At 39.8% G+C, this 15602-nt stretch overlaps 1 protein-coding gene across 1 annotated transcript in view; it reads left to right on the top strand.

Moving 5' to 3' along the window:
• The window catches only part of C16H10orf67 (chromosome 16 C10orf67 homolog), a 92361-nt gene that overhangs the window by 57132 nt on the left and 19627 nt on the right, over positions 1–15602 (top strand). The window contains exons 11-13 of the mRNA XM_005354677.2: positions 13655–13717; positions 14019–14098; positions 14174–14239. Coding sequence (XP_005354734.1) covers positions 13655–13717; positions 14019–14098; positions 14174–14239 — 209 coding nt within the window. The remainder of the gene's footprint in view (positions 1–13654; positions 13718–14018; positions 14099–14173; positions 14240–15602) is intronic.

Genomic DNA, 15602 nt, shown 5'->3' with positions numbered 1-15602 from the left:
TCCTGTGCCCTCAATATAGATAAATGCTGAGCTTTCAACATTGAGAGGGTCACAGGAGCCCTCCCCCCCCCCCGCACACATTGCCCTTCCCACCGAGAAGACACAAAAAGAGAGAGCAGAAAGCCGATTTAGGGTCTCTGAGAAGTATAATTTCAGTTGGCTTTTCTCCTGGTATCACACTCTCTTCTGATCAGAGTGATTGTTATCTAGAGGTTTCCAGAGCTTCATGGAACATTCTGTCAAATGGTGAGACTCTCAAGTTAATGTTTAACATTAAGTACAAATCGGACAAGGAGGGGCATATGGGCCTAAGCTGGTCCCCTCACTGACACAGTAATTGATTCAATTTTTAAATACATTTTCTGGTTCACAGTTGCTGCTGCCACCTATGTTGGCAGTCCCAATCCCATGGTCACCTTCCCATGTGATTCTTCTTTCAGCGTGCATTAACTCCGTCAGTGCCACAGTGCTTGAGATTACCTTTAAATGTCTAACTCAAAGGATTGCTAGACCTCTTTGAACGACCTTTAAAGGGCTTTCTAATATCTCCTACATGCAAATGACCACATGGAAAGCTCGCTGCAGGAACTTTACATCAGTCATTTCACTTCCTAATTAATCATACTTATTTTTGAAATCTGTGTCATTTGGTGGGAACTGTGCATATGCCGCCTGGGGGAGGCACACAGTGATAAAGGCAGTGTTTAGACAGTCTGAAAAACCATGACACACGCATTGCCTTCAGATATCAGTTTATAAACGATTTCACAACATAAAATTTGTATTTGTACAGGGTACTTATGTAAAGTTTATCTTTTGATAGCTGTAAAACAGTTCAAATACTCGGGTTTTATGTACCAAGGTTAAACTGGATTCCCAGGTTTCCCTTCCACCTCACCCCATCCCAAGTAATTAGTTAATTAAGGTCACACCCAGCAAACGCTTCTCTGGAAGACTTCTGAGCCTCCTTTGGAGGAACCTGGTCTGTGTTGACAGGCCATATGACATGTGTTTTGGACTACTCAGGGCTCTTCTATGTGGGAAATAGGACAAGGGACAAAGCCAATCTTGTTCTTGTCACAATACAAAGCAATTCTTATAGGCAAAAAAAAAAAGAAAGAAAGAAACCTCCAAAAAACAAAGGAACAAAAATTATAAAATATTTAACAATGACTAGTAAAGTATTTTTGCAATAATCTGCAGTTGTGACTATAATCATCCTGCAAGCTAGTAATTTTTAAAATATGACTGTACAATACCAAATTATTATCATCTTCACCATTCAATTCTTTAGTTTGGCAAAGTTACACATAACGTTGAAAACAAAGTGCGCAAGGGGAGAAAGCATTGTTTCACTCTCCCATTCATCTCCCCCTCTGCTGAGTCTGGCAGATCAGAGCGCAGAGAGAAGCCAGCACTTTGCTGGTTCTGCGCTGGGAATGCCAGGGAAACTGAGTCAGACAGAGAGGGAGATCCTGAATATGACCTGTGTGGTTGGTCTTTTGGGGACTGTCAATGGCTATTAACTATATTTTGATAATTATGTTGATGCAAAATAATTTCAATGATGCTGAATTTATTATGGTGTGAGTGTGTGCATACATGAGTGTGTAATTGGTGTGTTTGTGCATATGTGCATGTGTATTGCTGTGTGTTTATGCATGTGTGTACGTGCATGTGTGTGTTGTGTGTGTATAGGTACTCTGTGTATTTACATGTGTGTAGGGGGTATACGTGTGTCTGTTGCAATGCTTATGTGGACATCAGAGACCAACTTAAGGAAATTGGTTCTGACCTTCTGCCTTGTGAGGTAAGGCCTTCCTGAGCTGCACACCTGAGCCTAGCTGGCTCAGGGGCTTCCAGGAAGTGCTCCTCTCTCAATCTCCCTCTTGTTGTTTTAGCAGTGCTGAGGGTACAGATGTGCACTTCCACATCTGGTTCAAGGTTTTGAATTCAGGTTGTCAGCCTTGTGCAGAAGGTACATTTACCCAGTGAGCCATCTCTCTGCCTTTAATTTTGTTTCTTTGTTTCTTTAAGATTAAAGACTTTGCCGTGTGGAAAGGATCACAATCACGCAGTACAATGATTTGCTGAGCTTTAGAAACAAAATTGTCATATACCACTAAAACAAATTCCCCTTTAGTTTCTGCTCTAGGAGACCCAAACTGACACTCTGAGCAATCGCCTATTTAAAATTAAAGCGAGCTAAGCATGCTGATGCCTGCTTACACTCCTAGCGTCCTGGAGACTGGGACAGGAGACCTGTGAGTTGCAGCCAGCCTGGGCTACATAGCGAGACGCCCTCATAAGCAAATCCAGTAATCAGTTAATAAACTAAATAAAATTTAACCTCAAAGTAGTTTTTTATCTTCCATATAATTTTATCTTGGGTACTTCAATGATGAGTTAAATATGTATTTTCAATATACTTGGAACTAAAAATTGCTAATGAAAATAGCATTTAGTATTTCCTGAACAAATGAAAAATATTTAAAAGTTATGTGAAGAACTTTATACTGTTTTTAAAAGGTTTTACATTTACTTATCTGGGGTGGACCATGTACAGCCAAGGCCCACATGGGAGAATTAGTGCCTGTCTTACACCCTGTGAGTTCTGGGCCATGAGTTGTCTGTCAGACTCAGTGGTTTGGTGCCCTTACCTACAGATCCATCTTCCGGCTAGGATCTTGTAGCTCACTTGCTTAGTTGAAAAAAAAGAATGTAAACTGTTGTTTGATGTCCAAAAGATTTCCCTCTAAACTAAAAACTGGAGATTTGCCATCTTTCTAAGAGTGAGAAATAGACACGTTGGAGATGCAGGTAATCCCTCCCTCCCCTCCCCGTGCCTTCTCAGCAGTGGGGCAGGTGCTGCGTCCTAACCTCAGGTGGAGTAGCATCCTTAGTGGCTTGGTCCCCAGAGCAAACATTTACCCTCACTATGCAAAGTGGTTTTGTTCCCCACACTTGGGCTTCAACCCTTGCTTTCTCGCCAGCGAGTTAACACCAGAGCCTCTGCAAGAGCCTGGGCGCCTGCGAGGCACACGCTCTTTCCCACATACCACGCTGTTGCTCATCGGCACCGCCGTTATTGCTGAGACCAAAGCTGCTGTTCGGTATTGCCCGCCGTGCCAGGGTGGCATCCATGCTTGCAAGGACCCCACCAGAGGCGCGCACTGGTTGCGGGCTGTGTTGGCTCCCACTTCGATCCTGTTCTAACAGCCTCGCCTTTCTTCAGCTTTTGCTTTTTAACAGAGATTGCTGGGGGGGTGGGGTGAGGGAGCAGTGTTTGTTGTTCAACCCTGTCTATTTCGATATTTATATTTATCTTTATGCAGTTTCTTGGGTTTGTGATTTGATATTTGTTGTAGATGCAGTCCAACAATAACAAAATTATTACTCAGCACACAAGTACAGGTTCATTTGACCCCCTGAACTACTCCAGAACCCTGGAAGGCTCTGCCCATGAATAGTGAAATTATACATGTGCTTCTGACCCTCTTCCTTTGCCTGACCCATGGCTACACCCGGAACAATACTGGTGTGCAAAGATAGTTGTTTGTTAGGAAGATAGAAATAACGTTCATATAAAAGTCAGCCAATCATTCAGTAAAGGTTTAGACAGAAAAGAACTCATTTCTTCCAGAATGCTTTGGCCTCCTTTCCTCTGCTGGGATAGAATGCCATTTGTTGAAGATGCTTTCTTTTTTCTATTGTATAATTTTGGCTTCTTTTTCAAAAATCAGGCTTCCAGAGATGTGAGGATTAACATTGGTGTCATCAACTGGATTCCATTGATGCACCTGTCTGCTTTTATGCCATCACTATGTGGCTTTCATTACTGTATAAATGCTTGAAATCAGGGGTGGTGATGCCTCCAGAGGTTCTTTTATTGTACAGGATTGTTTTTAGCTATCCTGTGTTGTTTGTTTTTCCATATGAAGTTGAGCATTGTTCTTTTAAGGTTTGTGAAGAATTCTTTGGGGATTTTAATAGGGATAATATTGATTTTGTAGATTGCTTTTGGTAACATGGTCATTTTTTTACTATGTTAATCCTACTTGTCCCACGCATGGGAAATCTTTCCATATTCTGATATCTTCTTCAATTTCTTTCTTTGAGATTTGAAGTTCCTGTCATACAGTTCTTTTTCTTCTTTGGATAGAGTTACCAATATATTTTTTATTATTTGAGGCTAAGGTAAAGGCTGTTGATTTTCTCACTTCTTTCTCAGCCTGTTTATCATTTGTATGTAGGAGGCTACTAATTTTTTCTTTTTTTAGTTAATCCTGTATCCAACCACTTGAATAAAGGTATTCATTAGCTGGAGGGGTTGGGTTCCCTGGTAGAGCTTTTTATAACTGGAATTTTCTTTGGACCACTGCCAGCTCTCAAAGACACAGAGACATTAATTATGAATGCTGGGCCTTAGCGTGGGCTTATCCCACTAGCTCTTTTATCTTATTTTAATCTGCTTCTATTCTCTTACATTTGGCCTTGGAGCTTTTTACCTTTCTTTCATTCTTATCCTATTTTTCTGCCTCCTCTATGTCTGTCTGACTGACCCCTGGTATCTCCATGGCATCTCTCTCTTTTTTGCTTCCCTTTCAAAGCCTAAATTTCTCCTCCTACTTACTCTCTCTGCCCATATGTTCCTCATATACCTCCTCCCTCACTATTGGCCACTCAGAATTTCATTAAACTAATCAGGTGCCTTAGGCAGGCAAGGTAAAAGAGCAATGCATCTTTACATAGTTAAACAAATGCAACACATCTTTACATAGTTAAATATTCCACAACGGTTTTGGGGGTTCATTAGTATACTATCATATCATATCAAATAATGATACTTTTACTTCTTCTTTCCAATTTGTATTTGAATTTGAGTTCCTTATGTTATCTTATTGTTCTAGGTAGAACTTTAGGTACTATATTGAATAGGTATGGAGAGAGTAGACATCTTTATCTCATTCCTCATTTTAGTGGAATTTCTTTGAGCTTCTCTCCATTTAATTTGATAAGGACAATGGGCTGCTGTATATTTCTTTTGTTATGTTTAGGTATGTCTCTAGTATCTCTGATCTCTCCTAGTTTTTTTTTTATCATGAAGGAGTGTTATATTTTGTCAAAGGCTTTTCCAGCATCTAATGAGATGATCATGTTTTTTATACCTTATTTATATGATAGGTTACATTGACAAATTTTTGTATGTTGAACCACCCCTGAATCTCCGGGATAAAGTCTACTTGGTCACGGTGTGTCATCTTTTTGGTTTGTTCTTGAATTCTGTTTGTCAATGTTTTAATGAGTATTTTTGCATCAATGTTGATGAGGGAAATTGGTCTGTAATTCTTTCTTTGTTGAGTAACCGTGGCCTCCTAGAAAGAGTTTGGTAATGATCCTTCTGTTTCTATTTTCAAGAATAATTTGCAGAGAATTGGTATTAGCTCTTTTTTTTTTTTTTGAAAGTCTGGTAGAATTCTATGTGAAAGCCATATGACCCTGGGCTTTTTTTTTTTTGGTTGTTTGTCTTTTAATTATAGCTTCTATTTATTTAGAAGTTATAAGTCTATTTAAGTTGTTTATCTGATCTTTGTTTAATCTTTATTACGTGGTATCTATCAAGGAATTTGTCCATTTCTCTTAGATTTTCCAGTTCTGTGGAGTACAGATCTTTGAAGTATAACCTAACAATTCTCTGGATTTCCTCAGTGTCTGTTCTTATGTCCCCTATTTTGTTTCTAATTTTGTTGATTTAGATATTCTGCATTTTAGTTATTTTGGATAAGAGTTTATCTATTTTGTTGATTTTCTCAAAGAACCAACTGTTTCATTGACTCTTTGTTACTATTTCACTGATTTCTGCCCTTGGTTTGATTATTTCCTGTCATTTGCTCCTCCTCTTCTTTTTGTTCTAGAGCTTTCAGGTGTGCTGTTAAGTTGCTAGTATGAGATCTCTCCAGATTCTTCATAAAGATACTTAGTGCTATGAACTTTCCTCTTAGCCCTGCTTTCATTGTGTTCCACAAGTTTGGGTGTGTTATGCATTTGTTTTCATTGAATTCTAGGAATTACTTAACTTTCTACTATTTCTGTTATTGTTGAAAGCCATGGAGATCTGTTAAGATACAGGGGGTTATATCTATTTTTGTACCTGTTGAGCTTTGTGGCTGAATATATTGTCAATTTTAGAGAAGGTTCCATGTGGTACAAAGAATGTATATTCTTTTATGTTTGGGTGAAACTTTCTGTAGATATCTGTTAGGACCATTTGAGTCATAGCATCTGTTAGTTCCACTATTTCTCTGTTTAGCTTCTGTCTAGATGACCTGTCCATTAGTGAGAGTGTAGTGTTGAAGTCTCCCACTATTAACATGTGGGGTTCAATATATGGTTTAAACTGTAGTAATGTTTCTTTCGCAAATGTGCACCATTAGATTTGTGGCATAGAAACAAAAGATTTGTGGCATAGATGTTCAGAATTGAGATCATCTTGGTAGATTTTTCCTTTGATGAATGTGAAATGGCCTTCTCCATCTCTTTTTATTAATTTTGTTTAGAAGTCCATTTTCTTAGATATTGGGATAACTACACCAGTTTGCTCCTTAGGTCCATTTGATTGGAAAACCATTTTTTACTCTGAGGTAATGTCTATCTTTGATGTTGAGATGTGTTTCTTGTATGTAGCAGAATGATGTATCTTGTTTTTGTATCCATTCCATTAGCCTGTGCCTTTTTATTGGTGAATTGAGTGCATTGATATTGAGAGATATTAATGACCAATGACTGTCAAACCCTATTATTTTGTTGGTGGTGATAGTATGTATGTATGTGTGTGTGCATGTGCACATATGTGTGTGTATTTGTATGTTTCTCTTCTTTGGACTTTGCTGGTGTGAGATTATTTATTGTCTATGATTTTGTGTATGTAGTCTACTTCCTGGGGTTGGAGGTATCCTTCTAGTACCTTCTGTAGGGTTGTGTTTGTGGATAAATATTGTTTAAATTTGACTTTGTCATGAAATATCTTGTTTTCTCTATCTATGGTGATTGACACTCTTGCTGAGTATAGTAGTCTGTGCTAGCATCTGTGGTCCCTTAAAGTCTGCAGCACATCTATACAGGACTTTCTGACTTTTAGAGTCTCTGTTGAGAAGTCAGGCATAATTCTAATAGGTCTGTCTTTGTATGTTACTTGGCCTTTTCCCCTTGAAGCTTTTAATATTCTTTCTTTGTTCTGTATGTTTAATGTTTTACTTATTATGTGGTGAGAGAATTTTCTTTTCTGGCCTAATCTATTTGGTGTTCTGTTAGCTTCTTATACCTTTATAGGCAAGTCCTTCTTTAGGTTGGAAAACTTTTATTCTATGATTTTGCTAAGTATATTCTTAAGTTATTGAGCTGGTTTCATCATTTTCTATTCCTATTATTCTTCTGTTTGGTCTTTTCACAGAGTCCCAGATTTTCTAGATGTTTTGTGTTAGGAAATTTTTAGATTTAACATTTTATTTGACTAATAAATCTTTTCCTTTATCCTGTCTTCAATATCTGAGATTCTTTCTTCCATCTCGTGTATTCTGTTAGTGATGCTTGCATTTGTAGTTCTTGTTTGCTTACTCAGAATTTCCATTTCCAGGATTCCCTCCCTTTGTATTTTCTTTATTGTTTCTATTCCCATTTTAAGGTCTTGAACAGTTTCCTTCATCTATTTTTTCTTGGCTTTCTTTTAGGGATTTATTGCTATCCAATTTTTTCTTTGTCTTTTCCTCAATTTTTGACAGATTATTTCATATCTTCTTTAAGAACATCTATCATCTTCATAAAGTCATTTTAAGTCCATTTTCTTCTGCTTTAGCTGTGTTGGATTGTTCAGGTCTTGTTGTTGTAGGACAACTGGGCTCTGGTGATGCCATATTTCCCTTTCTGTTATTGATTATGCTCTTACATTGACATTTAGGTTTTTGGATTTGAGGTGATTGTAGGTCTAGGTATTGATTCCTGCTTTTGTCTTTGTTGTGTGGGAGTTTTGTTCCTTGGTTTCTCTTTCCTCTCTGGTCTTCTGACTTCAGTGGCTAAGTGTCCCAATGACTAGTATATCTTCAGGCCCAATGTAGTGTTGCCTCTAGGGTTTTTTGAACCAGGGTTCCATAGATCTGGCCTGGCCTCAAGAAGAGACAAAGTTTTCTTCTGAAGTTGTAGACCAGGATATGGAGCTGGGAAGTTGGTGGGTGGGTGTGAAGTCTGGGGTTGTTGGGAGAGCTTAAAGGGTTTTTGTGGGTAGTGGGCAGTGCCTTACCTGAGGCTCCTAGGACCAGCCTAGCTTTCTGTAAGGCTGCAAGGTCCTAGAATGGAACTCAGGGGAGAGGATGCTGTCTGGGGTTATTGGGTAAGTTTTAGGGAACTTTAAATTTAGGAAGTTATTTCATAGAAGTGTTAAGAAATTTAAAAATTGTGAGCTCTGTTATAAAACTATAGTGGAGTTTTCCTGTCCTGACTGCCTTGTCCCAAATAAACACTCAGAAACTTAGTATTAATTATAACTGCTCAGCCGATAGCTCAGGATTGTTTCTACCTAACTCTTTTTGGGAAGAGTGGCATTTTATACATAATTTATTCAAACACACAATTAAATACATAACAGTCAGCTTCTTTATTAAACCAATCATAGTGAGATATACTCACACAGTGTACAGAAAGATTATCTCACAGCATTAAACAAAAGTTATTTTCATGATTTTTTAAAATTTTAAAATTTTTTAAAATTTTGCCGGGCGATGGTGGCGCACGCCTTTAATCCCAGCACTCGGGAGGCAGAGGCAGGCAGATCTCTGTGAGTTCAAGACCAGCCTGGTCTACAGAGCTAATTCCAGGACAGGCTCCAAAGCCACAGAGAAACCCTGTCTCGAAAAACCAAAAAAAAATTTATGTGTATAGGTGTTTTGCTTGCATGTATGTATGTATGTCTGTGACCCACTTGTGTGTCTGGTACCTACAGAGACCAGAAGAGGGCATTGGGTTCCCTGGAACTGGAGTTTTGAGCCATCATGTAGATACTTCAAATGGAACTTGGGTTCTCTGCAAGAGTAGCCAGTCCTCTTAACTCTGAGCCATCTCTCCAACCCCTAAAATGAATATTAACAGTTATGAAATTTTAGTTATAAATTCAAAATAAACATACTTGAAAAAATGATTCATAACCAGTTTGATAGCACAAGTGCAGTCATTTAACTTATGTTTTCCCACTCAGGAAGCTACAGGTTGTCCCATTAATATGGCCATTGGTTTTCATTTCCATCCATTGTTCGGCAGTCCAGTGTTTGCACTGTCAATGGAGTGACCACATAAAGACCAGCATGTGTATTCCAGAGAAAGTGGAATGTCAGCAGCTGGCAAAACAAAATGACAGCTTCATGTGGACAGAGCCAAGATTCAATATAATGTACTGTAACAAGGTGGAAAATTTGACTTGTGAAAAGGAACAAATACTATAGTCAATATGAGGTGCTTTGCTTTGCTTGTTTTTGATGAAAAGAAATGCTATCTTCATAGTCACAACTCAACTATCTTTTGAGAAAATCAAATAATTATCTGCATTACAGAAGATATGCTGCAGCAGTCTTATCTTCCATGGTTGGCTTCTTATGAGAAAAATAGAACCTTAAAATGATACTGAATTTCACTAATATTCAAACAAGGAATGTTAAAATAAGTCTTTAATTGCTGACGTTAGTCTGGATGGTATGAAGTTAGACATCAGTGTCTTCCAATTTGGCTTCTTGTTTTGATTTTGTTTTCCTAAATGTCTGAGTTTTTAAAACTTGAGCATGTTTTCTTTAGCATGTTGGGGAAAACCTTGGAGTGCTTGACGCTTTTGTTCAGTGACCTCCATGGCCTACAGCTGACCAAAGGGCACTGAATTCACCCTGTATCCCATGCCTTGGTAGAGAGACCATTCAAGTAGTCTGTCCCTGTGGAGGACAAATAGATGGAGTGATCCTTAAGTGTGTTTGCCTTGTGTCACCTTAGTGACTTTTTTATTTTCTTAATTCTTCCCCAGCTTTTCCAGTGGTTACACAGAATCTAAATGTGTTTAAACTCAGGGATAAAAGGCTGCCTTCAGACATGGTGAACCTATAATTTTGATTAATTGTTGTTTTATTTGTCTGTTTGGTTTGGGAAACATAGTCTTTGTGTATCTCAGGCTGACCTCAAACCTACTCCAGAAAAGAACCTTGAACTTCTAATCCTTCACCTCATATCTGAGAGCTGGGCGCCATTGTTCCTGGTGGTCAGGGTTTGGATCAGATGTTTTGTGATTTTGGCTTCTTATTCAAAGAACTGAGATAAAAGCCCACATAGATCTTTAAAAGTAGCAAAGCAACTTTATTCAAACCAAAGCAGTAGTAGATATTAGAAATGAATATATGGTCAAGATTGACAGCGGGCCACATGAGCAAAGGTCTCAACAGGTTCAGTTACATTTTGGGACTTCCTTTTATGGAGTTTTCAACAAGCTGGGCTGTTAAAAACGTTTGGATGGGTCTTTATTTTACTGACAGATTGTTATACAAATCTTTTCTCTACTGTGCATATCCCTTCACAGTATAAGGCATCTAATTGTAATCATATACATGCTCAATTATGCATAGGCATAAGATTACAAGTAGAGGGTTCTTCCTAAAAGGCTACTTTAGGGTATAGTTTGCCTTATTGTACATACACCCAACACTAACTCAAGAAAGAAGGACTTCCCACTTTCTGTGACTGGACACAATGAAAATACTGATGAACAAGACCCGTGTAAGTTCGATGCTTGTTAAAGAAAAAAAGAAACTCTTTCCATTCTCAATAAGGGATGGGTATATACCTCCATAGAGATTGGGGTCCTCAGCTAGGTACATTGTTCAGAGTGAGAGAGGCTTCCATAATACATGCAGATGAAAGTCTCAGAAAGACGAAGTACATTGTTAGAAGAGGGGTGTGCAAATATCTCCAACCAGGTAGAGTCCTAGGTTAAAAAGCTATTCCCTATGCTTGTCTGACTCATCAGCATGTCAGATAAACATGGGTTGCAGTTTGGATTTGGAGTTTTATGCATACTAGATCAGCACTCCACTAATTGAGCCAAACCCTCAGCCCTGAATTAAGTCAACTACTGGATCTCATCACAGTCTGCCTGCTAGGCCAGTTTGCATTTTTTTTAATCAAAATAGTTGTTACATTTTCATCACTATTACCAAGAAAACAACTCAAGGGAAAAAAGTTGTTTTGCCCATGGCTTCAGACATTTCTGTCCATCTTGTCAGGGAGGGTAGAATGGAGCCAAGCCACTCAGATCATGGCTGACTAAAAACAGAGAAAGAATTGCCTACATTACTTGGTTTCCCCATTTTTACCTTTTACTCCATAGCTCTCCTTGCCTCCAGTCTATAGAATGGTGCCACACACATTCAAGATGGGTCTTACAGCTCAATTATGCCTCTCTGGAAATGCCTTCTCAGATTTACCCAGAACTGCATTTCAATCTACAAGCAGGATTGGGTATATTGCTCAGTGGGTAGTGTTTTGCGTTCACACACAAGAACCTGAGTTTAGATCCTTGACACCCATGTGAAAAGCTGAACATGGCAGTTTGCACCTGTAATCACAGCACTGGGAAACTGAGACAGGAGGATCTTGGGACTTGCTGGGCAGCCAATTTAGCCAATCAGTAAGTTCCAGGTTCAGTGAGAGACCCTATCTCAAAAATACAAGGTGGATAGTGATAAAGACACCCAGCATCAACCTCTAAACTCTACACACAAACACGCACACATACACACATACACACATGCATGCACATACGTATGTAACAAACAAATAATAATCTCATATGCACTTCTAAATCCAGTCAAAATGATGAGTTTAACCCATGAAGTGGGTAAAGGGCTTCCTGACAAGTCTCACCTCCTGGGTTCCATCCCTGGGATCACATGTCAGAAAAAGAGAGACAACCTCCACAGATTGTCCTCTGATCATCAAGTAAGCCAGAGGCCCATGTTTGCCTCCCCCACACAAAAACATGCTAGTTAAAATGTAACAAAAATAATTAAAAATAAATTAGCCATCAAAATCCAGGGCTGAATTAATCTGACTCTGTCATTTCTCTGCACACTCCCATACACATCCTGCACATATTCCCTTGGCACATGCGAGTTTGAGGAGGCTCACATTGGTGGGTGACTGACTTGTGTCATCAAGATGCTATTCCAAACTTATCAGTCTGAGTGCTGGTCCTTAGCTGCCCACCAAACACCAATACCCCCCACTTCCTGGATTTGCCCCATCTTCACCTCAGCTTTGATTTTTGGTTACCTGGGAGAGCTCTTTCTCTTTAGGATGCTAAACTGCTCAACTCTCTCTAATTCCTTCTCTGACACAGCCAGTTCTACCAAGAAGGGTAATGGACCCCTACTTGAAAAATGCAGCAGTAGTATTTGAGTAGGAACTTTGCTGTCTACTGCATAGAAATATGAGTTCATTGACCAAGATGTGTGTGTGTGTGTGTGTCTGTGTGTGTGTCTCTGTGTCTCTGTGTGTGTGTCTCTGTGTGTGTGTGTGTGTCTGTGTGTGTAGTTCTAGGGATGGAACTGGAACCACATGTGAATTAGCTAACTATTCTGCCAGTGAAGTACATTTCCAGCCCAGCCAAAAGTTCTATACACAGTTTATATTTGTATATTGGTGAATTCAGGTGGGTATGAGGACATGCCCATTAGAATTCATTGACCTGTCTCTCCTCTGGAACCATGTGGCACACACTCTCCCGTTGTGTCTTATTCCTCCCTCTCTTTCTCTTTCAGACAAGGTCTCTCACTTGCCTGGACAGTAAGCCCCAAAGATTCACCTGTCTCCTTCTCCCCATCACAGGGTTCCGAGCTGATGCTACCAAACCCTGCATTTTTAAAATGGATTCTGGGAATGGAACTCCATTCCTGGGACTTGCAAGGCAAGCACTTAAGCAACCAACTATCTCCCAAGATCCTGTACCAATTGTCTCACTTCCAAAAAAAAAAAAAAACAAAAAAAAAACTGCTGTCTACAGAAAAGTTTAGCAATGAAAACTTACAGTTTTCAAGTACTTTTTTTTTTAAGCTTATGACTTTGTTGAAAAATACCTTCCTGCTCCTGCTTCACTGTTTTAAAGAGCATAATGGTGAGTGGGGTGAAGAGACGGGTTAAGTAGTTAAGAGCACTCTCTGCTCTTCCAGAGGACCTGGATTCAATTCCCACTACCCACATGGTGGCTCACAGTCATCTGTAACTCCAGCTCCAGGGGATCTGATGCCTTATCCTGACTTCTGTCAACAGCAGGCACACAGGTGCCATACATACAAGCAAAGCACTCATGTACATAAAATAATCTTTTTAAAGTTTATAAAAGTGTAATGGTCAAGTTTGACCTAGCACTATAGCTGTCATGGCTCAATTGTGCGTGTGTTACGTGCATACCAAATTTTAGGGATTAGATGAAGCAGTGAAGACCTCCGGGCTACAGTTGGCAAATTCAAGTCTCTATTTTCTTTCCAAACAAAGATAGACAAGCAGACAGAAAGGAAAACTATCTTCATGCAGTAATGTGACATTTTGTCTTTACTGTGGTTTCTTCTCTTCACAGGTTACATTTCTACTACCTCACATGGTGCCTGAAGAAGTGCTTTTACATTTGCAGATGCTTAAGGTATGAAAATGACCACTATTGTTAACCTCATTATTGCTTATGGATCCCGGCTATTCCTAGGAAGTAAAGTCAGTCATTTACAGGAAATAGGAGTGTGTGGTTCTAAAGCCTTCTGACTTCCAGGAATTTGCAAGGCAGTCTTTTTATTCGCTCAAGGGACTCTCTCAGCATTTCTTTCTGTCGGTTGTCATCAGGTGTCACTTACTACCTAGCAGAAATGGCCTTTCCTCACGTAGGAGGAAGGGGTGGTGCCGTCCACGTCCTTAACCTTATGCTGGGTTCCTGTGCTTTCTGTTAAAAGGATGAAGACAAAAGAGTTATGCAGGAGGAAATAAAAACATTAAAAACTACACTGGAGAATGAAAAGAAAAAAATAGAAAGGTACTGGGCTTAATGGTTCCCATGTTGTCTGTCTGTAGCTGAGACACTATTTAACCACATGCAAATGTGTTCCAGGATTCGAAAGGACGCTGATCGGATCAACAAAAACTGGGAGAGGAAATTTCTCATCCTCAGGAACAGGTAGAGTGTACCCAGTGTAGGTGTAGGTGTGCAGACAAATTCCATTTGGAGAAACACAGTAGAAAGAGAACTCTCGTGTTTTTCTCTATATATTAACTAACGTTAAATGACCTCACATACTTGTAATAAGAACTGCAATATGGTCTAAAATAGAAAAGTATTCAGAGTCACTTAAGAGAAAGAGGAATTCTGGACTCCTGTTCTCTGGTTCACCGTTTCCAACCTAGGTGAGCATCTTCCTCTACAGCAGTTTCGTGTAGTCGTGGAAGAGGGTCTGCACCACCTTCACACACCGTGAAAGAGGGTCTGCACCACCTTCACACATCGCCTCTTATGCCAGGCCCTTCACCCAATTCCTTAATCTCTTGCCCACACTTTACTCTCACAGCCATTTGATTTCTTCTCCCTGATTTATGCTTGCTTTTTTCTGCAATGGTGAAAGTGGGACTGTGGAATTCTGGGCCAGATACTGCAGCACCCATCTGTGATCCCAGCACTTGGGAGGATGGAGTGGGAGGATTACTAAGAGTATGAGGCTAACCTTGGCTACATCGTAAGTTCAGAGACAGCCTGGACTACGTAAGTAAAATACAGTCCAAGGAAACATCAACATGAAAGGCTGGAAGGAAGGACAGGAGGAAAGAGTAAGGAGGAAGGGAAGAAGAAGCTGCAACCCTGAGTAACAGTAGCTAATGCTTGTATTGAATATAAAGGCTACAACAAAGAAAATGCTGCTTTTCTCCTTTGTCCTATGTCATGTGAACATTTAAAATGCATTTCCTGACCACTTGTTTCCACCCCACATTTTCTTAGTCATCACATACTGGAAGTTTCTTTGCAAGAAACTTAATAGTGAAGAGCAGTGATGAACTGATGAACTTACAGCTCATGCTTGACATGAATACACTGCATTTGCTCTGCAGGGCAATAATACACTACATTAGCTCCCATGTCATAAGCACGATACCCATCGTGTATTGAAAAGCCTACACCCGATGCTGAAATAGTTAGGACTGGCTAGCAACCAAGATCTCATGTGATACCAGAAATGATCCCAGAGAGGGAGCCCAAGTCCCCTGCTTAGGGGAAAATGTCTTTCTTGTTTGGTTCCCCATACCTGCTGGTAATGCTTATGCTCCATGCAGTGTGTCGGTTTTAATTTTGGCTGTCTGATACAAGGTCTCATTCTAAAGCCCAGGCAGGTCTTGAACTCACAGCAGTCCTCCTACCAGGACCCACGTGGTGGAAGAAGAGAAAGGACTCCCGTTGTTGTCTTCTGGCTTCCACAAGCACTCTGTGGCATGTGCACATCCACACACACCAACACACAAGCACTCTGTGGCATGTGCACATCCACACACAC

This window comes from Microtus ochrogaster, chromosome 16 (genome assembly GCF_000317375.1).
Source record: "Microtus ochrogaster isolate Prairie Vole_2 chromosome 16, MicOch1.0, whole genome shotgun sequence".
NCBI lineage: Eukaryota > Metazoa > Chordata > Mammalia > Rodentia > Cricetidae > Microtus > Microtus ochrogaster.
The sequence above is the reverse complement of the archived record's forward strand: the minus strand, read 5'-3'. Positions and strand labels throughout refer to the sequence as shown.